Below are 22410 nucleotides of genomic sequence, written 5' to 3'. Positions count from 1 at the left end.
ACGTGATTACTGAAAATAATTCAAAGAAAAGTTTTGCAGTTTCTTTTGTCCTTAGGGTATCCCATTAGTGACTGTACACTTTTGAGTTTATTACAATAGAGGAGGATTTGGTAACTACATTCACATATACCAAAGTTGGCACTGTTCTTGTTATCTTTATAGCTTTACACTTCATTATCTTGCTTTTGAGTCTCATATCAGCCCTCACTGATTTTGGGTTCACTTGCTGGCTTATCTTGCCTTCCTCTTTGTGAGCATGCCAAAAGAAGGAGGCTTCAATTTGGCAGTTTGGTGTACTACTTTTGAAGATCTGAATTTGAACAAAGGAAGAATAACAATTCTTGATCCCATTAACTAGGGAAGCAGTATTATTCATAACATGAATTCTGACTGCCTGGCACAGAGTTAGAACTAAAAAAAAAATGTCCACCGCCGAAACCGGTTTGGCTCAGTGGATAGAGCGTCAGCCTGCAGACTAAAAGGTCCCGGGTTCGATTCCAGTCAAAAGGGCATGATTACATTAGGCTAAAGTAATCTTTCCCATCTAATGGGCTCTAAAACTACTTTATTTCAGAAGTTGAAGGGAACTGATGTTTATTAAATACTATGTGCCTGATACTGTCCTCTTAAAAATCAATCACTAGGAACTAGGTGTATAATCTCATTACTTGCCCAAACTCACACAGCTAATAAGTGACTAAGCAGGAATTCAAGTGTAAGTCTGTCTACTCCTACCCATGCTTTTTCCACTACTTTGCTATGCCTCATCTATATGAGACTACAATGAGCAGTATTTTTTTTAAAATATATTTTATTGATTTTTCACAGAGCAAGAGAGAGGGTTAGAGAGTTAGAAACATTGATGAGAGAATCATCGATCAGCTGCCTCTTGCACACCCCCTACTGGGGATGTGCCCGCAACCAAGGTACATGCCCTTGACCGGAACCGAACCTGGGACCTATCAGTCTGCAGACCGATGCTCTATCCACTGAGCCAAACCGGTTTCGGCTACAATGAGCAGTATTGTGTATAGTTACACTAACGTTTTAAAAATGCATTCAGAATTTAGCATTCACTATTAGCATCTCTCATCAATCTAACACCTTTTCCTTTTTTCTTAGATACAACTGCAAATAAATTGCATTTGCAAAAAATTAATGATTTTGTGTTATCACCTGGACCCCAACCATACAAGGTAATGGCTATATTTTTGTTTGCTTATGTGGAATATTATAAGATTAACTTTTTTCTTAGGTTTTAGTGATATCCATCTTAGTTTATATGCTTCATAAATTAAATTATTTATTTCTGTGTATCATAGGTGGCTGTTTACGTTCCAGGAAGTAAGGGTGCACCTTCATTTGTTCGATTATATCAGTACCCCAACTTTGATGGGCCTCATGCAGCTTTAGCCAATAAAAGTTTCTTTAAGGCAGATAAGGTTACAATGCTATGGAATAAAAAAGGTATGATAAGTATATTTTCTCTCATTTTGTTTATCATGTATTGATTTAGACTTGATTCCTTTGTGTATAGGAGAATGTATCAATGCTTATTTAATTAACTTTTCATGACTCTTATATTATTTAATATATTTTTTATCACCATTAGGTTAATTTGTGTTTTAAATCTAATTTAAATTTTTACTGTTACAGCTACTGCTGTGTTAGTAATAGCTAGTACAGATGTTGACAAGACAGGAGCTTCCTACTACGGTGAACAAACGCTGCATTATATTGCAACAAATGGAGAAAGTGCTGTGGTGCAATTACGTGAGTATTTCAGCCCTCTTCCTTCGATAAAAAACAGGGACAGTGAAAAAGATGATATAGCCCAGCTGGCCTGGTTCAGTAGGCATATGCAATAAATATACCAGAGATGCCCTGGTGGATGTAGTTCAGTGGTTAGAATATCAGTCCCCATGCAGATTCCTGATGAAGGACATATACCCAGATTCAGTTTCAATTCCCCGCTATGTCAATGTGCTTGTGGGAGGCAACAAATCATTGTGTCTTTCTTTCCCTCTCTCTCTCCCTTTTTCCTCCTTCCTCCCTCCCTTCCACTCTATCTAAAAATCAATGGAAAAAATACTATTGGGTGAAGATTAACAAAAAAAGAAATATGCCAGAGTTTTGCCTTCAGTGTAGAGGGGTTTATTTTTGTGGTGTGTCTTTTTAAATAGCTCATATTTTTGTTACTATATGCATGTACTACTACCTAGTTCAATAAAAACTAGTTGTTAATAAATAGTAGTAATAACTTATGCTACTGTGAGTCCACATTACCAAAATGTAAAAAAATAAAAATTAAAAAAATGAAGGTTTATTAGGGATTTTTAAATTTATGATTATACATTAATTTTTATATGTTTTATGTCATGAAAAATATTTTAATTTCGACATACCATGAAATTTTTTAGTTTTTTTTTTGTTTTGTATTTTTACTCTTTGACATGTTTGAGTGTTATGTGCTTATAATTAGTGCTAATAAATCTTACATTCATATAATTATTGCTAATTTGGTTTTATATTATTTTTCCAGCAAAAAGTGGCCCCATCTATGATGTGGTTTGGAATTCTAATTCTACTGAGTTTTGTGCTGTTTATGGTTTTATGCCTGCCAAAGCAACAATTTTCAACTTGAAATGTGATCCTGTGTTTGACTTTGGAACTGGTCCTCGTAATGCAGCCTACTATAGTCCTCATGGGCATATATTAGTACTGGCTGGATTTGGAAATCTGAGGGGACAAATGGAAGTATGGGATGTTAAAAACTACAAACTTATTTCTAAACCAGTGGCCTCTGATTCTACATATTTTGCTTGGTGCCCAGATGGTGAGCATATTTTAACAGCTACATGTGCTCCCAGGTTACGTGTTAATAATGGATACAAGATTTGGCATTACACTGGCTCAGTCTTGCACAAGTATGATGTGCCATCAAATGTGGAATTATGGCAGGTTTCTTGGCAGCCATTTTTAGATGGAATATTTCCAGCAAAAACAATAACTTACCAAGCTGTTCCAAGTGAGGTACCCAGGGAAGAACCTAAAACTGTAACAGCTTACAGACCACCAGCTTTAAGAAATAAACCAACTACCAACTCCAAACTGGTAAGTCAAGTTTACTACTTTAATGGGAAAACATTTTCCAGTGTTTTCTAGACCTTTTCTTTCCTCAGGCATGCTTATCTTACTTAGTACCTGATGAGAACATAAACCCCTCGAGGGATGCCTGACTGCCTGTTTAGGCCTAATCGGGCCTAAATGGGCAGTTGGACATCCTCTCATAATCCAGGACTGCTGGCTCCCGACCACTTGCCTGCCTGCCTGCCTGATTGCCCCTAACTGCTTCTGCCTGCCAGCCTAATCATCAATAACCACTCCCCTCCCAGCCTGGTTGATGCTAACTGCCACTCTACAGGCCCGATTGCCCCTACCTCCCCTCCCATGCCAGCCTGCTCACTCTAACTGCCCTCCCCTGCCAGACAGGTTACCCTTAACTCTCCTCCCCTACAGGCCTGGTACCCTCCAACAGCCCTCCCCTGCAGGCCTGGTCCCCCCCCCATCCCCAACTGCCCTTCATTACAGGTCTGGTTGCTCCCAACTGCCCTCCCCTGCAGGCCTTGTTGCCCTTAACTGCCTTCTTCTGCTGACCTGGTCACCCCTAACTGCCCGCCCCTGCTGCCCTGCTCAATTCTAAGTGCTCTCCCCTGCTGGCCTGGTTCCTCTCAACTGCCCTGCCCTGCTGGTCTGGTTCTCCCCAACTGCCCTCCCTTGCAGGTCTGGTCCCGCCCAACAGCCCTGCACTGCAGGCCTGGTCTCCCCTAACTGCCTTCCCCTGTGGCCTGGTCATCCCTAACTGTCCTCCTATGCTGGTCTGGTTCCCCCCCCAAATGCCCTTCCCTGCAGAACTATTCACCCTCACTGTCCTCCCCTGCGGAGCTGGTCACCCCCAAGTGCCCTCCTCTGCCAGCCTGGTCACCCCTAACTGCCCTCCCCTTCAGGCCTGTTTGCCCCCAACTGTCCTCCCTTACAGGCCTGGTCCTTCCCAATTGCCCTCCACTTTAGGCCTGATCACCCACAACTGCCCTCCCCTGCAGGCCATCTTGGGGCGGACATCTTGTGTCCACATTGGGGCAGCCCACTTGTGTGTTGCAGTGGTGGCCAATTTGCATATTACCCTTTTATTGGATAGGACTAGAGGCCTAGTACACAGATTCATATACAGGTGGGTTCTGGCTGACCCAGCCCCAATCGGGGTGGATCAGGGTCGGGCCTGTCAGGAGGAGAAGACAGCAGGAGGTTGGCCAGCCAGCCCACCTTGATCAGAGCCTGATCAGGGTTGGGCCAGCTGGGGGAGGGGCCACAGGCAATTGGCTGGTCGACCCATCCCCATTTGGAGGGGACAGGTTGGGGGAGGGGCTGGCTGTAGGGAGGGGCTGTGGGCCGGCTGGCCCCCCACTGAAGGTGTGGAAGACTGATTGGGGTTCATCAGCCAGGGGAGGATCTTTGGGAGGTTTGCCAACCACTCCCACTCCCCTGCTATGGGGGTTCAATAGGGGACAGAACTAGCTGGGGGGGGGTGGAGGGGGATGATTGGGGGTGGTTCCAGTCCTGAGGAAGGTCTGTGAGCGGTGGGCCAGTCCACCCTGCCCCCATTATAGATGGGGGGGGGGGGGTAATTGGAGGCCAGTGGCCTGGGGGAGGGGCCATGGGTAATTGGCCGGTGGCCCTGCCCCTGATCAGAGTGTGGGGGCCAATAGGGGGCGGAGCTGGCTGGGGGAAGGGCTGTGGGCCAATCAAGGTGATGGAGGCCTATTTGAGACGGGGCTGGTTGGGGGAGGGTCTGCAGGCAGTTGGCTGGCCTGTCCCACCCCCTGAATGAGCCTGTTCACTAGCCATAGTGGGCATCATAGCAACCGATCATTTCGGTCATTACAGCATTATGGTTGCTGGCTTTTTATATATTTAGATAGTCCCATCTTCTCCATTAGATGCTCCTCAATCCTAAACTTAATTCACCCTCTTTCTGTTGTGAATTAATAGTTACATAAATATTCGGTGATGGAAATGACTATTTTCATTGTATAGTCTGACTAGTTTCTTAGTTTTTTATAGACCACTTCATAATGTTAATCATAGATTTAAAATTATGAATTTATAATTATTCCTTCCTATTTTATCTATTTTTTTTATGTCCTTTGTAGGTTTTCTATTTGCTTTTATTTTTAGTCTTCTAATCTGATTTTGCAAGTAAAGATCTAGCAAATAATTCTTAGTTCAAAGAAAATAAATGAGAAATTAGGTTTCTGTTTGCAGTAGTCAGATCCAAAACTATTCCAGAAGAAGCTATTTAATTTCAGAAGGGTCATATGTCAGTAGTAATACAAAAAAAAAAATTCCAGCCTTGGCCACGTGGCTCAATTGGATGGAGCATTGTCCCATATACCAAAAGTTGGTGAATTCAGTACCTAGTCAGGGCACATACAGGAGTTAACTGATCAATGTTTCTCTCTCCCTCCCTCCTTTCTTTTCTGTAAAAATCAATTTTAACAAATTGAAGTAAATAAATTCCATTGTGTAAACAAAATTGAATTTTTCAAGTTCTTATGTAAGATATACCGGTATCTCTCAATTGATAGAAACAACCTCATTAAATCCACCCTGACAGTTGGGATGTGCCTACTACTTATCAGAGTTTTGAAATTTTCTTTGCTGGTAATTTTAAATTTGATTAAGTAATTTTATCCCATACTTTCAAAATTGTTTCTTTTACATTTTCCATAGCATGAGGAGGAACCACCTCAAAATATGAAACCACAACCAGGAAATGATAAGCCATTATCAAAAAACGCCCTTAAAAATCAAAGGAAACATGAAGCTAAGAAAGCTGCAAAGCAGGTATTTGGGGGTACTAATCTTTTGAATAAAAATCTATTAAATTAGCTTTAAGCCTTAAAAGTTTTGTCATCCTAAAGATTTGACTGGTATGTTGTGAAATAATATTGGAGTTAGGCTTGCTTAGAATGTCTTTCTTGTGTTTGACTATGAATTTTTAAATATTCTTGTGTTTATAATAGGAGACTAAGGATACTGGATCTGATCTTAAACCTGAAACCCTAATGGTATTATGTAGTACGAGTGGCCCGGTGCACAAAATTCGTACACGGGGAGGGATGTTCCCTTACCCAGCCTGCACACTCTCCAGTCAGGGACCCCTTAGGGGGTTTCCAACTGCCAATCGGATATCTCTCTAACAACCCAGGACCTCTGGCTCCTAACTCTTCACCTGACTGCTGCCTGATCGCCCCTAACTGCCTCTGCCTGCCTGCAAGATTGCCCCTAACTGCCCTCCCCTGCCGGCCTAATCTCACCCCCAACTGCCTCTGTCTGCCTGATTACCCCTAACTGCCCTCCACTGCCAGCCTGATCTCACCCCCCAAAGCCCTCCCCTGCTGGCCTGATCTCATCTCTAACTGCTCTCCCCTTCCAGCCTGATCTTGCACCTAATGCCTCTGCCTGCCTAATCACCCCTAACTGTCTCCCCTGCTGGCCTGATCTTGCCTCCAACTGCCCTCTCCTACTGACTTGATTGCTCCTAACTGTTTCTGCCTTAGCCCCCACCACCATGGCTTTATCCAGAAAGTGGCCGATAAACCTGGTCTAATTAGCATATTACTCTTTTATTAGTGTAGATAGATTATATAGGATAGGATTGCTTAAATGGGTGGGGAAGCCTTTTTCAGCAGGAGGAGATGCTCTTGGCAGAGAAAAATACATAATCCCTATATCTGGATTTATAGCCAGGCATATGCACTGTACTGCCAAACAGGTCATTAAAAAATTGAACTGTTCTCTTACACCTTACACCAAACAGCTGTTGCTTTTAAAACCCTTCCTCAGTCCCCACCTTAGGCTCTGCCTTCACAGTTCACTCACATTAGGTTCTGATTGGTATGTTTCTATGCCAGTCAGTGTCAGATGCTCCACCTCCTAGGCAGCCATTGGCTCCTCGCAGTTCACCCAGATTAGGTTCTAATTGGTCGGTTTCTATGCCAGTTAGCATCAGAAGCTCCACCTCTTTTTTTTTTTTTTCCATATATTTTTATTGATTTTTTACAGAGAGGAAAGGTGAGGGATAGTTAGAAACATTGATGAGAGAGAAACATCAACCAGCTGCCTCATGCACACCCCCTATTGGGGATGTGCCCGCAACCAAGGTACATGCCCTTGACCGGAATTGAACCGGGGACCTTTCAGTCCACAGGCCGACTCTATCCACTGAGCCAGACCAGTTTTGGCGGAAGCTACACCTCTTAAGCTCCTCACTGTTCACCCAGATTTGGTTCTGATTGGTCAGTTTCTATGCCAGTCAGCGTCAAAAGCTCTCCCTCCTAGGCACTCACTGGCTCCTTGCACTTCACGCAGATTAGGTTCTGATTGGCCAGTTTCTATGCCAGTCAGCATCTCCGGGCCTGATCAGAGAAGCGGGGTTGATCAATAGCCACCCCAGGCTGCTGGCGAGCTGGCTGAACTACTGATCTCTTTGAGAGATGCGGCTTCTCTTTCTCTCTGGACCTTACCAGTGGCTGCGGTAGCCACTGATCAGCCCCACTTCTCTCTCTCCCTGGAGAGGTCAGCAGTTAAGCTCACTCACCAGTCCCTACCCACAGAGCCTGCTGCGTGCACAGCCTGGCATTCAGTCGAGCCTTCGATCGTTTTGGACGTTACGGACTCTTGGTTTTTATATATTAGGATAACATAACATTTAAAAAAGAAATTATATGTTACTTTAAATTCTAGATCTAGCAAAGTGTTCCCTATGACAAATATTATATAAAAACCTTCTGTCTGTGTCATTGTACTGTGGTATTTTTTTAAGCTGCATTATATTTATTGTGGTACAATGTCACATATCAGACCTTCAATTGAGATCCCTTCTTTATATAAAACATAACATAAAAGATAAAAGTCACATTTTGGTTTCTTCCTGTTATATACCAAGGCAATGTTTTCATTTTAGACAAATGAATTTTTCCTGCAGGAAGCAAGAAGTGACAAGAGTCTGGATTTGTCACCTACACCTACATCACAGAGCTCAACTCAAAATACTATCCCTCAGCCAACTACTGGAGACCCTGAGGTAGACAAAAAAATCAAGAACCTAAAGAAGGTGAGAATTCAGTACAAGTCAAATGTGTTTATTGAAAGAAATGTGTAAGGATTCTATAAAGAACATAACATTTAGACACTTAAATAGGCATCTAAGAAGTTTATAGCAGTTCTTGTTGCTTTCTCACTATGCAATGCTGTCACAGGAATGGTGCTGATTTAAGTTCTCTTTATAATTGTCTAATGCCTGTTAGTCTTTTCATCATAGATTTTGAAGTAATAAATAATGTACATTTTTACAGAAATATGCTGAATACTTCTATACTTAGCATTTTATTAGACACTTATGAAACAAGTAGGAACAGATCTTTTTTCCATTTTTAAAGATGAGAAAATAGAAACAGAAAGAAGTTGATTAGCTTGTCAAATTGCAATCAGATGTGGAGGTAAAATCAGGTCTCTAAAGCCCTTCCCAGGTTGCTCTATTAATTTTTCCTTAAAGCCAAAGATGTCATCCTAGTACAATGAGGTGCTACAATAAATAGTGAAGTTGGTGATATATTTACATACATCATGTACATACACACATATATATATACATATACCAATATAACATTAATTAAAAGCTTGGAAAATATTTCACCAAATGTATATTCTTTTTTCCCCTGAGCTGGAGCATATTTTACCTATTTTTAAGTTTTTAATTAAAGTTGACAGTGAATATTGTATTAGTTTCAGGTGTACAGCATAATGGTCAGACATTTATGTAACTTATGAAGTGATTCCTCACCACCCAATAAGGCTGGTACCCACCTGCCACCATGCATACTTATTACAATACTAGAGGCCCAGTGCATGAGATTTATGCACGGGGGTGTGTCCCTTAGCCCAGCTTGCACCCTCTCCAATCTGAGACCCCTTGGGGGATGTCCGACTGCCCGTTTAGGCCCAATCCCAGTAGGGTCAGGCCTAAACTGCAGTCGGATATCCCTCTCACAATCCAGGACTGCTGGTTCCCAACTGCTCACCTGCCTACCTTCCTGATTGCCCATAACCACTTCTGCCTGCCAGCCTGATCATCCCCTAAACGCTCCCCTTCCAACCTGTTTGCCCCTAACTGCCCTTCCCTTGCAGGCCTGCTCACCCCTAACTGCCCTCCCCTGCCAGCCTGGTCGTTCCTAACTGCCCTTCCTTGCAGATCTGGTCCCTCCCAACAGCCCTCCCCTGCTGGCCATCTTGTGGCAGCCATCTTTTGTCCATGTGGGGGCAACCAGCTTGTGTGTTGTAGTGATGGTCAATTTGCATATTACTCTTTTATTAGATAGGATAGAGGCCTGGTGCATGGGTGGGGGCCAGCTGGTCTGCCCTGAAGGGTGTCCCAGGTCAGGGTGGGGGTTCCCTTCGGGCGTGGGGTGGCCTGGGTGAGGGGCCTGTGGTTGTTTGCAGGCCAGCCACACCCTCTGGTGACCCAAGCGGAGGCTGTGGTATCTGGTATTTATGTATCTTCTCTAATTGAAACTTTGTAGCCTTGAGCTGAGCCAAGGCTCCTGCTCGCTCCATGGCCACAGCCATCTTGGTTGGGTTAATTTGCATATTTGCTCCTATTTGGCTGGTGGGTGTAGCAAAGGTACAATCAATGTGCATATTACTCTTTTATTAGATAGGATTATTGACTATTTTCCCTATGCTGTATTTTACATCTCCCCATTACTCCTATATTGTTAACATATCTAATTTTGCATTTAATTTTAAAAAATATTTTACCTTAGCATTTTAACAGACTATTCTTAATACCAATGTAAGATAATTGATTCTCCTTATTCAGGATTCACATTCATATAATTGAGTTGTTAATAAGGACATTTGCATTCTAAAATGACTTACTCTTCCTTCTTGATATTTGTAGAAACTGAAAGCAATCGAACAACTGAAAGAACAAGCAGCAACTGGAAAACAGCTAGAAAAAAATCAGGTCTTTTCTGCATTTTTAATTTGAGCTCATCGTCATGACTACTCTTCCTCTTTTTATTATAAGCAGTTGTTTCTCTGGGTAAAAGAGCACCTAGGTTTTTAAGTCTCTGGGAAAATATATGCCATATATTTTTTTAATGTTTTTATTCTTAAACAGGGATAGAGGGAGACATGAAGTAGATCATGGTGACTGAGAAAGTCACTATTTCTAAGAGGTGTTTTATCCACTGTACAACACTGGCTGGGCATCCAATCTGTATTTTAATGCTATTGCTGCTGAAAATAAGAGCATTTATTATGTTAGACAAATAGAATATTCTCTTCTCTGTCTCAGAGTGCACTGCTCTTTTTTTGCCCTTTCCTCTTCCTTTCCTCAGCACTTTTAAGCCCAGATGTAGACTGGAAATTTTACTGAACCAAAGAAATGCAGAAAGACAGCTTCTGGCCTAGGTGGTGTGACTCAGTGGTTGAGCATGGATCTGTAAACCAGGAGGTCCTAGTTCAATTTCTGGTCAGGGCACATGCCAGGATTGTGGGTTCGATCTCCAGTAGGGGGCATGCAGAGGCAGCAGATCAATAATTCTTTCATCATTAATGTTTCTATCTTTCTCCCTCTCCCTTCCTCACTGAAATAAATAAAAATATATTGGGGAATAAAAAGGACTTAAAGACAGCTTCTTTCCTTTGCCCCCATGATTCATGCCAGATTACAAATTAGAAAATGTTTCCAATCTACACTTCTATTTTATTTTTGTTTTTTAAATTGATTTTCAGAGAGGAAGGAAGAGGGAGATAGAAACATCAGTCATAAGAGAGAATCATTGATTAGCCACCTCCTGCATGTCCTCTACTCTCATGTGCCCTGACTGGACTTCCTGGTTCATAGGTCAACACTTAACCACTGAACACCAGCTGGGCATCAAATCTGTATTTTTAAATCTGTTTACCAGTGGATCTGATAAACTGTCAGCTATATTCTATCTAGATATTTTCTTCTTTGCTTTTTGCTATGGAGCCAATAATTATTTTATTTCCTTTTTAATAACTTCATTGTTTTAAACTTTTCTAGTTGGAGAAAATTCAAAAAGAGAAAGCCCTTCTCCGGGAGCTGGAAGATTTGGAATTGGGTATTTAAAGAGTCACAAAAAGGAAGTTGATTACCAGAAATCAGTGGGAACTCATCTTCTGTTACATTCTTTGGTGTATACGGATTGTTCATGTCCCCTCATTTAACATTCATCTCTAATTTTAACCATTTTCCAAAGTTCTGCATATGTGTATAATTATTTAATAATGCCTATTAAAATTGATTTTTGTGTTTTGCATTTTAGATCATGTTAACATGAAATTAAAAAAAAGACACATGAACTTTCTAGTTAAGTTTGACATACTAAAAGACCAATGTCATTGTTTTTTAGGAGGAGATAGTATTTACCATATAAATGAATAAAGACATTTTAAATTTAATCAATTTTGGCTTTGTTATAAGTTTTTCACTCAAGAAATTCTTTATTAATTTAGAAAGCAAGTTTAGGAAAATTGCCTTTTAATATATAATATGGCTTTTTTCATCCTAAAATATTACTGTATTATCAAAACTTTAAATAAATCCTTAAAAATCAGGTTGTAGTAAATGAGTTAAATTATTCATGTTATTTATATTATCTGAAGTAAAGTTTTTCTTAGTTCTAAAGTAAATATAGACTTTAAAAATAGAGTAAAATATTTCATTTTGGTATTTCAAATAATAAACCTAGAGATCTGAGGATGAGGTAAATGTGTTCCAAACATGGACTGTGATTGTTTTGGTTGTATTTTCATATAATGAAAAAATGATATAATGATAATGCAAAACATTTGATTATCAAAACCAATTCATATTACAATTATTTTAATCAGGTTTACATTTGAAATTATTTTTATTTCATTTGCATTGATATAGGTTTTCATTTTCCAGGGCTAATATTTAATCTGGTATATAAAGGAAAAGAATCCAGAAACACCTTGAGAGACACACACAAACAGATGACTGAGTCTGCTGATGCCCCAAAGCTTCTATCAAGCTTTGGTCAAGATTGAATGCATTAAATTTGAGTGGCATTTCAAATGTTTTGTGTGTGGAGTGTATGTGTGCATATATGTACATATAATTGCTTTCAACATTTATTTCTGATATTAGAAATTGACACAGATTACTTTTATAATATATTACTTTAAAAATATTTTTCTAATAAAATGTTAAATAATGCATTCTGAAACAGTGTAATGTTTTTTTTTTTTGGCTTAGAAGTCTAACAGTTGTTTTAATTAATTCCCATTTATAGCACAGTTTATAGTAAACTTATTAATCATTTATAAAATGTTTATCTCAGAGATTTTCACCAGAGTTACTGTTACCACCAAAATTCTTAGACTCATTTTTTTAAAGAATTTTCTTTATTTCTGTAATGATTTAATCCATTTAATTATTTGTAAAAAATTACTGAGCACACATTAGTTTAAAAATCACTGAAGTGCCGAAGCCAGTTTGGCTCAGTGGATAGAGCATCGGCCTGCAGACTGAAAGGTCCCAGGTTCGATTCCGGTCAAGGGCATGTACCTTGGTTGCGGGCACGGCCCCAGCAAGAGGCAGCTGACCGGTGTTTCTCTCTCATTGATGTTTCTAACTCTCTACCCCTCTCTCTTCCTCTCAGTGAAAAATCAATAAAATAAATTTAAAAAAAAAAATCACTGAAGTGCTCTTTGACTACCTATTTTGTTTGGTTTTTCTTTTAAATACATTATCCTCTGGGAGTAAAAGCAAGGTGGTAAAATAAAAAAAGTGTATGGCAATGAAAGTCTGTTTGAAATGAGACTTAAAATACAGTAGTCCCCTTTTATCCAAGTGGGATACGTTCCTAGACCCCCAGTGGATGCCTGAAACTGCAGATAGTACTGCATATACATTTTTTTCTGCACATACATACCTGTGGTAAAGTTTAATTTATAAACTAGGCACAGTAAGAGATTAACAATAATAATAAAATAGGACAACTATAACAATATACTGTAATAAAAATTACATGATTGTCGTCTCTTTTCCTCTGATAACCAATCTGATAACTAAGACAGCCATTAAGTGGCTAACGGTTGGGTAGATTATAGCATATACTTTGTGAATACACTAGACAGAGATGACTCACAATCTAGGCAGATTAGTGAGATTTCATTACCCTACTCACAGAGTGGTATGCAGTTTAACATTTGCGAATGGTTTATTTTTGGAATTTTCCATTTAATATTTTCAGAACACAATTGACCACAAGCAACTGAAACCACAGAAAGAAAAACTGAATAAGGGGGGCCTGGTAGTGTGGCTCAGAGGTTGAGTGTTGACCCATGAACCAAGAGGTTACTGGCTCAATTCCCAGTTAGGGCGCATGCCTGGATTGCAACTCAATCAATAGGAGGCAGAATATAGATGACATTTTTCATTTATCAATGTTTTTTTAAAAAATGTTCCTCTCTAAAATCAATAAAAACATTTTTTTTAAAAAAACACTAAGGGCAGACTCCTGTATTTCTTTGATTTAGTAAAATAATAGAGGTAGAAATATTAAGAAAAAGTTTTATATATATATTTCTTATTTCAGAGGGGAAGGGAGAGGGAGAGAGGAAACATCAATGATGAGAATCATTGGTCTGTTGCTTCCTGCATGCCCCTCACCCCCCCCCCCCCAACTCCCCCAGCCACAGGATCAAGCCCCCAATCTGGGCATGTGCCCTGGCCAGAAAACAAACCATGATAAAAGAGGTTCATAGATCAACACTCAACCTCTGAGTCACACCAGCCAAGCAATAGTTCTTATTCAAGGGAGAATTCAAAGCAGTTTCTGGGTTCCTCCACCCATGTAAATACATTAATATTCAGAGCAGAGCAAACTGGCAAGAATTAAGTGTTTTGTTCTTGAAGGAAGGAGGAATCTATATTATATATATAAAAGCCTAAGCGACTGTCACAACCAAACAGGTTGCATGGGGCGACCTGGCCAGCAGGGGCGTTAGTGAGGGCCGACTGGACAACTAAGCAGCAGGATGTGTGAGGTGACCAAGCTAGTAAGGGGGGTGACCAAATGACAGCAGGCTGCGTGGGGCAACCAGGCCAGCAGAGGGGGCAGTTGGGGGTGACCAAGCCATTAGGCAGGTGGGCAGTTAAGAGCCAGTGGTCCCGGATTGTGAGAGGGGTCCCAGATTGGAGAGGGTGCAGGCTAGGGTCCCCCCACTCTGTGCATGGATTTTGTGCACTGGGCCTCCAGTAATGGAGTAAGTTTACAGCAGGTGCCTATTTCTTAGGTTCATCTGCAGCTACCAATACAATAGTCAAACCAGATTTATTTTTTATTTTGTTAATCCTCACCCAAGGATATTTTCCATTGACTTTTAGAGAGAGTAGAAGAGAGAGGGAGAGACAGAGAGAAACATCGATTGGTTGCCTCCCACATGAGCCCCCACCAGGACCAAGCATTGAGCCTGCAACCAAGGTATATGATCTTGACCTTGACTAGAATCAAACCCAGACCCTTCAGTCCATGGGCCAACACTATCCACTGAACCAAACCTATGAGGGCAGTTAAACCAGATTTAGAATTAATGACCATCACACTGTTTTTAAAGCTACTTGATTAAAGTACGGTGCAGGCTATAAAGAAAATACAATGTACCATTCAGTAATGTCAAGTTATTTGTAGATGTAAGATTGGTTCGTGAAATAGAAGAAAATTGAAGAATTGAGGCCTAATACCAAAAGATGTGGCAAGGTGTCTTAGTTCATCCAGGTTCCCAAAACAAAATACCATAGACTGGGTGGCTTATAAACAGCAGAAACATTTCTCATAGTTCTAGAGGTGTGAAGTTTAAAATCAAACACCTGCAGGTTTGATGGCTGGTGAGGTGGTTCATAACCTTCTTGCTGTGTGGGCATGAGGAAGAAGCTCTTTGGGTTCTCTCTTATATGGACATAGGTCCCATTCATTAGGGCTTTGCCCTCATGACCTAATCATCTCCACGTGCCCCACCTCCAAATACCATCACCTTGGGAATTAAGTTTCAATATAAATTTTAGGGAAACAAAAACATTCAGTCTTTAGCACCAGGGGAAATCATTAATACAAGCATACACTAATTCTAAAAAGATAGATCCCTGGCCTGGTTGGTTGGAGCGTCCTACCATACACCAAAAGGTTATTGGTTTAATTCCCAATCAAGTCAACATACCTGGGTTGTGGGTTCAGTCCCAGGTCGGGGTCCATGCGTGAGGCAGCCTATCAATGTTTCTCATGTCAATATATCTCTCCCTTTCTCTAAAATTGATAAAGACATTTTCTTGGGTGAGGATAAATAAAAATTAGAAGATGAGAGATACCAGTATTATTCTGATATTTCTAGTTCCTATCTCCTGGGCATGTGGAGAATTATACTTCCACATCCTCTTGAAGCATGGCTGAGTGGCTTGCTTCAGTCACTGAAATGTTAGGGAGAAGTGAAGTGAGTCATTTAAGAGCCAATAGATGGGTTTTCATGCCTCCCTGTGTCGTGGACCCTGAGGCTTGGGTTTGAGATATCACTATTAGAGACGGTGCATCTCTTCACTCTGGACTTGTAGCATGAATAAGAAATACTTTTACTTTTAAGTCTTTGAGAGTTTGGAGACTTTTTTTTAATCCCAAGGGTAACTTAGTCTAGTGATTTCTAAGTTTTGTTGCACATTAGAGTCATGTGGGACACTCTTACAACATCCAATGCCCAATCCTTCTTCATGCCAACTAAATAACAAAGACTGACGTAGATACCCAGAAGACCAGTTTCTGGGTCATATGGCAGCTTCATTCTTAACTTTTTAGGAACCTCCATACACACTATTTTCTATCATATTCTTTAACAATTCCCCAGGTGATTCCAGTGTGCTAGCAAAGTTTAGGATCAACATACCTAGCCTATGCCATTCAGTCTCCTACAGTATTAATACATTCATGAAAATATATGTGGAAGTCAAGAGATTTTTTTTTCTGTTGTAGGGTGTGTTCATCCTTATAAAGATTAAAATCTTAATGTTTTTCATCTTACCCTGTGGCCTATTCACTAAATAATGTTTCATCTGATTTTAAAGTATGTTTTTGCTTACATTTGAATACAACAAACCTGTGAGCATAGGTTTGCTAAATACTTTTTCACTTTTGGCACACCTAGTAAATTCATTCTTTTATCAGTGTTAAGCTGATAGCACTGGTTAATAACTTGTAAATTTCAGGTGTACAGCTAGCTGTACTATGACATTTATATACTCTATTGTGTGCTCACCCACCTGAGGTCTAGTATCCTTCTGTCATCATATATTTGATCTGCTTTACCTTCTCCGTCCTCCCCCCGAAACTTCCTTTCCCTCTGACCATCATTCTCTTAGTATCTGTAGGTTTGTGGTTTGTTTTATTTGTTTTTGTTCATTTGTTACTTTATTTTATACTAGAAGCCCAGTGCATTAAATTTGTGTACAGGGGGAGGGGGTATCCATCAGCCCAGAATGCACCCCCTCTGATTGGGGGTCCCTTTCACAATCTAGGACTGCTGGCTCCCAACCACTCACCTGCCTGCCTGCCAACATGATCATGGTTCCACCCTTTGCTGTGACTGTTGGCACAGTTGGATGGCTTAAAACTTAATAGCCACTTCTACTAGGGTCTGCCACAATAAGGAATTGGTAAGGGATGTGCTTTTCCAGGAGAACACTGCTTTGCCCCTCTTACACTCCAGGCTGTAATGTGAAGGCTGCAGCCCAGCTTCTTTGCTGCTGCCATACTCTCTGGAGCCATGGTGGGCACTGAACTGCATCTGTGAGCACTGTGCTTATCCTTCCACCCAGCATGCCCCCCATTCATGTAAATCTTCCCTATCTTTAGATGTATTTCCTACCTTCAGATATTTTTTGCAGTTCTTTCAGGAGGTGTTTTGTTTTGTTTTGTTTTTTGTGTATGTGTATGTTGACCAGGGGACACTGTGTTGAGTTATAGTTGACTTGTTAATTGAAGGGCAGAAACAGGCATCTTCTCATTCTGCCATGAAGCTGATATTCTCAATATTAAATTTATAAGACTAATGGCTCTTATTCCAAGCATCAGCACTATCTATTTTCTTTACTTTTTTTAAAAAAATATATATATTTTATTGATTTTGTACAGAGAGGAAGGGAGAGAGATAGAGAGTTAGAAACATCGATGAGACAGAGTCATCGATCAGCTGCCTCTTGCACACCCCCTACTGGGGATATGCCCGCAACCAAGGTACATGCCCTTGACCGGAATCGAACCCGGGACCCTTCAGTCCCCAAGCCGATGCTCTATCCATTGAGCCAAACCGGTCCCGGCATCTATTTTCATTGTCCAATCATTTGAGTAAAATGTAATGATATGTTAGATAGAAATAATAGATGACTGCACACATACTGGTTAGTTGTCTGAGAAAGCAACAATATTGGTTGCCAGGGAGTAGCACTATGTGATTGTTCAAATTTTTTATCCTTCAGAGTACTTAAATATGAAACTGGCATAAGAAAGATAGGCTGGGATGTGTTATAAATTGAATGTTTATATCCCCTCACACTTCATGTTGAAGCCCAATGTGATGGTATTCAGAGATAGAACCTTTGGGGCGGGGGATTAGAGTTAGATGAGTTTATGAGGAATGGGCCATCATCATGGGATTAGTGCCCTTGGAAGACACCAGAAAACACTCTCTCTCTCCCTCTCTCTCTCTCTCTCTCTCTCTCTCTCTCTCTCTCTCTCTCTCTCTCTCTTTCTTACACACACACACACACACACACACACACACACACACACACTTTCTCTCTCTCTTTCTCTCTTCTTCCTCCTCCTCCTCCTTCTTCTCTCTCTGCCATGTGAGGACTTAGCAGGAAGTTGTCTTCAAGGCAAGAAAAAATGTCTCACCAGAACTTCACTGTGCAAGCGCCTTGATCTTGGATATTCAGCCTTCAGAATTGTGAGATAAGCAATTTCTGCTGTTTAAGACACCCAACCTAAGCAGACTAATACAGGGCAGGTATACAAATTTCAGATTGTTTAAAAGTCAAGGACAACCAATTAATCAGGAAGACTTTATGGAAAAAAAAGATTTTAATGTGTATTCTCTTTTTTTTTAAAAAATATACTTTATTGATTTTTTACAGAGAGGAAGGGAGAGAGATAGAGAGCTAGAAACGTCGATGAGAGAGAAACATCGACCAGCTGCCACTTGCACACCCCCCACCGGGGATGCACCCAAAACCAACTTACATGCCCTTGACCGGAATCCAACCTGGGACCTTTCAGTCTGCAGACCGACGCTCTACCACTGAGCCAAACCGGTTTCGGCTTAATGTGTATTCTCTGGCTCTTTACAAAAAAAGGTTTGATAACCCCACGGTACAATAATACAAAATAACAAGGAAATAATAATAATAATATATAATTATTTTGCTTCTTATATTCTTCACTACATAAATTCCTAGAAGTGGAATTGCTGGGTCACACCATAGTAAGAATTTCAAATACTCCTTTATTATATTTTTCTTCAGTAACCTCACCTGTGTGATAATTTTTTTCTCAATCAGGTTTCACTTTTTTGTTTTTGTTGTTAATCCTCATCCAAGAATATTTTTTCTGTTGATTTTATTTATTTATTTTTTTAGAGAGAATGGAAGGAAGGGAGGGGGGAGAGAGAGAATCATAGATGTGACAGAGACATATCAATTAGTTGCCTCCCACAGGTGCCCTGACCCAAACCTGCAATCCAAGTACATGCTCTTGATCAGGAATATAACCCATGACTCTTTGGTGTGCAGGCTGATGCTCTACTCACTGAACAAGCCAGCTGGAGCCAGTTTTCACATTTGGTACTATTATTGAGACTATTGTTTTTATTAGGTGAGTGTGCCAATTAGCATTTTGACACCTAAACTTTTTTTTTTTTTTTTTTTTTTTTTTTTAAGAAATAAGGTGAAAGGATTAAGCAAACAAACTCATAGACACAGGTAACAGTTTTGTAATTACCAGAGGGAAATGGGGATGAGGGCAGATAGAGAGAGAATAGGGGGATAACGGGTGACTTTGGGGTGATGAACACACAATACAATATACAGATGATATATTTATAAAATTATACACCTTAACCTATACAATTATATTAACCAATCCCACTCCAATAAATTCAATTAAAAAAAGAAATAAGGTACCCCACCTGGCATGGCTGAGTGGTTTAGCATCAACCAATGAACCAGGAGGTCATAGTTCGATTCCCAGTCCAGGCTCATGTCTAGGTTGTGGGCCTGCTCTCCAGTGTGGGGCTTGCATATGCAGCCAATCAATGATTCTCTCTCATCATCAATGTTTCTATCTCTCCCTCTCCCTTCCTCTCTGAAATCTAAAAATATATTTAAAAAAAAAATAATAAGGCCCTAACAGATTTTGCTCAGTGGATAGACCATTGGCCTTCGGATTTCAAGGGTCTCAGGTTTGATTCCCGTCAAGGGCATGTACCTTGGTTGCAGGCACATCCCCAGCAGGAGGTGTGCAAGAGGCAGCTGATCGATGTTTCTCTCTCATTGATGTTTCTAACTCTCTATCCCTCTTCCTTCCTCTCTGTAAAAAACCAATAAAATATATAAAAAAATAAGGTAATAGGCCAGATTAATTTTTATATAGGTTGAACACTTAAGCATTTATTGCTTAAAACATTAATGAGAGAAGTTCTTTTTTATTTTTTGTAAGTATATTTTATTAATATTTTACAGAGAGAAAGAGAGAGGGATAGAGAGTTAGAAACATCGATCAGCTGCCTCTTGCACATTCCCTACTGGGGATGTGCCCGCAACCAAGGTACATGCCCTTGACTAGAATTGAACCCGGGACCTTTCAGTCCACAGTCTGACGCTCTATCCATTGAGCCAAACCGGTTTCGGGGTTCTTGGGCCAACCTACTTCAGATAACATGTTATGCCACTTTTAAAAAACTAAATTGTACACTTTTTAAACTTATATCCCCTACCAAGTAAAAATAATATACCTGTATCAAAATAAATTTTATATCAGAAAGTCTAAGAAACATGTGAAAAAAGATGTTGAGTTTTCCAAAAGTAAATAGAAAGGTGTGCATATCATTTATGGCTCTTCAGCTGTCTACCTAAAGATACCATCCATTAACAGCCATTGTCCCGAGACTGCCTGTAGTCCTACCATCATTCAAGTGTCAGTCCCAGGTCCCTGCAATAAGATTGCCATTCCATAGGGACAGCTCAGCTTTGCAGAATCTCTAAGGCTATCAGGCATGAATTTTGCTGCAGTTGTGAAGACCTATTTACACTGAAGGCCACTCCTGAAAGGGGGCCAACTGCCTATTCTAATTAGTTACTCAAGTTGCAACTTTATAGACCACTCCTTCCCTTTATTTGCTTTATTTGGGTCTTGGAGACTCTCTAGGGCTTCACCAGCTTCTGTCTGCACCCTTTTTCTACTATGTTTTAGAAATGACAAGTAAACTGATTAGTATGGTTTCATCTACTTTATGTTTTCTAGAGTTTGTAGTCTCTGGTCAACTGCTTTTTTACCAATGTGATGGATTCATTTCTTGTAGGACTTTCCTGTCATGTCTCTGAGCTGCTGAGAAAGGATAGAGGCAAGTGCATGTGCTTATTTTTCTATCTTAAATTTAAGTCAGAAAAGCACGTCCAATTTTTTAAATATTTTATGATATCTTTATATTTTATTTTATTTTTTAAAATAAATTTTTATTGTTCATATTATTACAAATGTTCCTCCCCCCCCTCCATTGCTCTCCTCCACCAGGTTCCCACCCCCCCCTCTGCCACCTCCCCACCCCCCATTGTCCTCATCCATAGGTGCACAGTTTATGTTCAGTCTCTTTCCACATCCCCCTTTCCCCTTTTCCCCAAGAATCATCAGTTCACTCCCCTTCCATGCCTCTGATTCTATTATATTCAACAGTTAATATTGTTCATCAGATTTTTTTTTTAATTTCCTTGGTTTTTCGATTCACTTGTTGTTAGTTACGTATTTGTTGTTCATAATTTTTATCTTTATTTACTTTCTCTTCTGAAAGAACCCCCTTCAGCAATTCATATAATTCTGGTTTGGTGGTGATGAACTCCTTTAGCTTTTTTTTTTATTAATGAAGCTCTTTATCTGACCTTCGATTCTGAGTGATAGCTTTGCTGGATAGATTATCTTTGGCTGTAGGTTCTTACTATTCATCACCTTGAATATTTCTTGCCATTCCCGTCTGGCCTGCATGGTTTCTGTTGAGAAATCAGCTGACAATCGTATAGGTGCTCCTTTATAGGTAACTACCTGCTTTGCTCTTGCTGCTTTTAATATTCTTTGTCTTTTGCTCTTGGGATTTTAATTATGATTTGTCTTGGTGTGGTCCTCTTTGGATTCCTTTTGTTTGGGGTTCTGTGCGCTTCCTGGACTTGTAAGTCTAATTCTTTCACCAGGTGGGGGAAGTTTTCTGTCACTATTTCTTTCAGTATGTTTTTGATATCTTGTTCTCTCTCATCTTCTGAGACCCCCATAATTCTGATGTTGGTTCGCTTGAAGTTGTCCCAGAGATTTCTTACATTATCTTCAATTTTCTGGATTCTCTTGCCTGCTTGCTTCTGCGGAGAATCTTCTGGCTCTTTATGTTCCAAATCTTTGACTTGATTCTTGTGATCTTCCATTCTGTTTTTAGGACTCTGTATAATATTTTTTATTTCAGACAATGTATTCTTTATTTCTTGTTGATCCCTTATCATTTCTTGTTGATTCCTTATTAATTCTAGTTGATCGCTTTTCATATATATCCTCATAGGTCTTATCGACCTTTTCTAGAAAATGCTTGAAAAACCTTATAAGCATAGATTTGAACTCTATATCCAGTTGCTTTTTGTCCTCCATTTCTTTCATTTGTGATCTATTTTTTTGCATTTTCTCAGCTTCCCTGATGGGGCGGGGTTTCAGGGTGGAGCCTGCAGCCTTGGCTTCTGTCAGCCCTGCCCTATGCGGTTCCTGAGTCTCAGTAATCCCCAGGGTCCTTCAGTACTCGTTGCAAGCACCTCTGAGAGAAAAGTGCTCTCGATTTTCGCCTGCTACCAAACAGTCTAGGCTCTCCCCCAATGAGCCCAGAACTGGGGTTCAGTTCAGTTGGAAGTGGAGTTGGAGGTGGCATTCAGAGCAGTCCAGAGCTTTTGTCTCCTTCCCTCCAGGGCAATCCTGCGGCACAGCCAACTGTCCCTTCTCTATG

At 40.3% G+C, this 22410-nt stretch overlaps 1 protein-coding gene across 2 annotated transcripts in view; it reads left to right on the top strand.

The window, feature by feature from the left end:
- The window catches only part of EIF2A (eukaryotic translation initiation factor 2A), a 40448-nt gene extending 28895 nt beyond the window's left edge, over nucleotides 1-11553 (top strand). For both annotated transcript variants that reach the window (XM_084875944.1, XM_084875945.1), the window contains 8 exons: nucleotides 1123-1196; nucleotides 1323-1467; nucleotides 1657-1773; nucleotides 2543-3114; nucleotides 5791-5904; nucleotides 8048-8176; nucleotides 10022-10087; nucleotides 11156-11553. In XM_084875944.1, coding sequence (XP_084732070.1) covers nucleotides 1123-1196; nucleotides 1323-1467; nucleotides 1657-1773; nucleotides 2543-3114; nucleotides 5791-5904; nucleotides 8048-8176; nucleotides 10022-10087; nucleotides 11156-11221 — 1283 coding nt within the window. In that variant the 3' untranslated portion in view covers nucleotides 11222-11553. The remainder of the gene's footprint in view (nucleotides 1-1122; nucleotides 1197-1322; nucleotides 1468-1656; nucleotides 1774-2542; nucleotides 3115-5790; nucleotides 5905-8047; nucleotides 8177-10021; nucleotides 10088-11155) is intronic.
- The last annotated feature ends 10857 nt before the right edge of the window (nucleotides 11554-22410 follow it).

The sequence above is a fragment of the Pipistrellus hanaki genome (assembly GCF_964339955.1).
Source record: "Pipistrellus hanaki genome assembly, chromosome: 2".
Lineage (NCBI taxonomy): Eukaryota > Metazoa > Chordata > Mammalia > Chiroptera > Vespertilionidae > Pipistrellus > Pipistrellus hanaki.
This window is presented reverse-complemented; position numbering and strand designations above follow the sequence as displayed.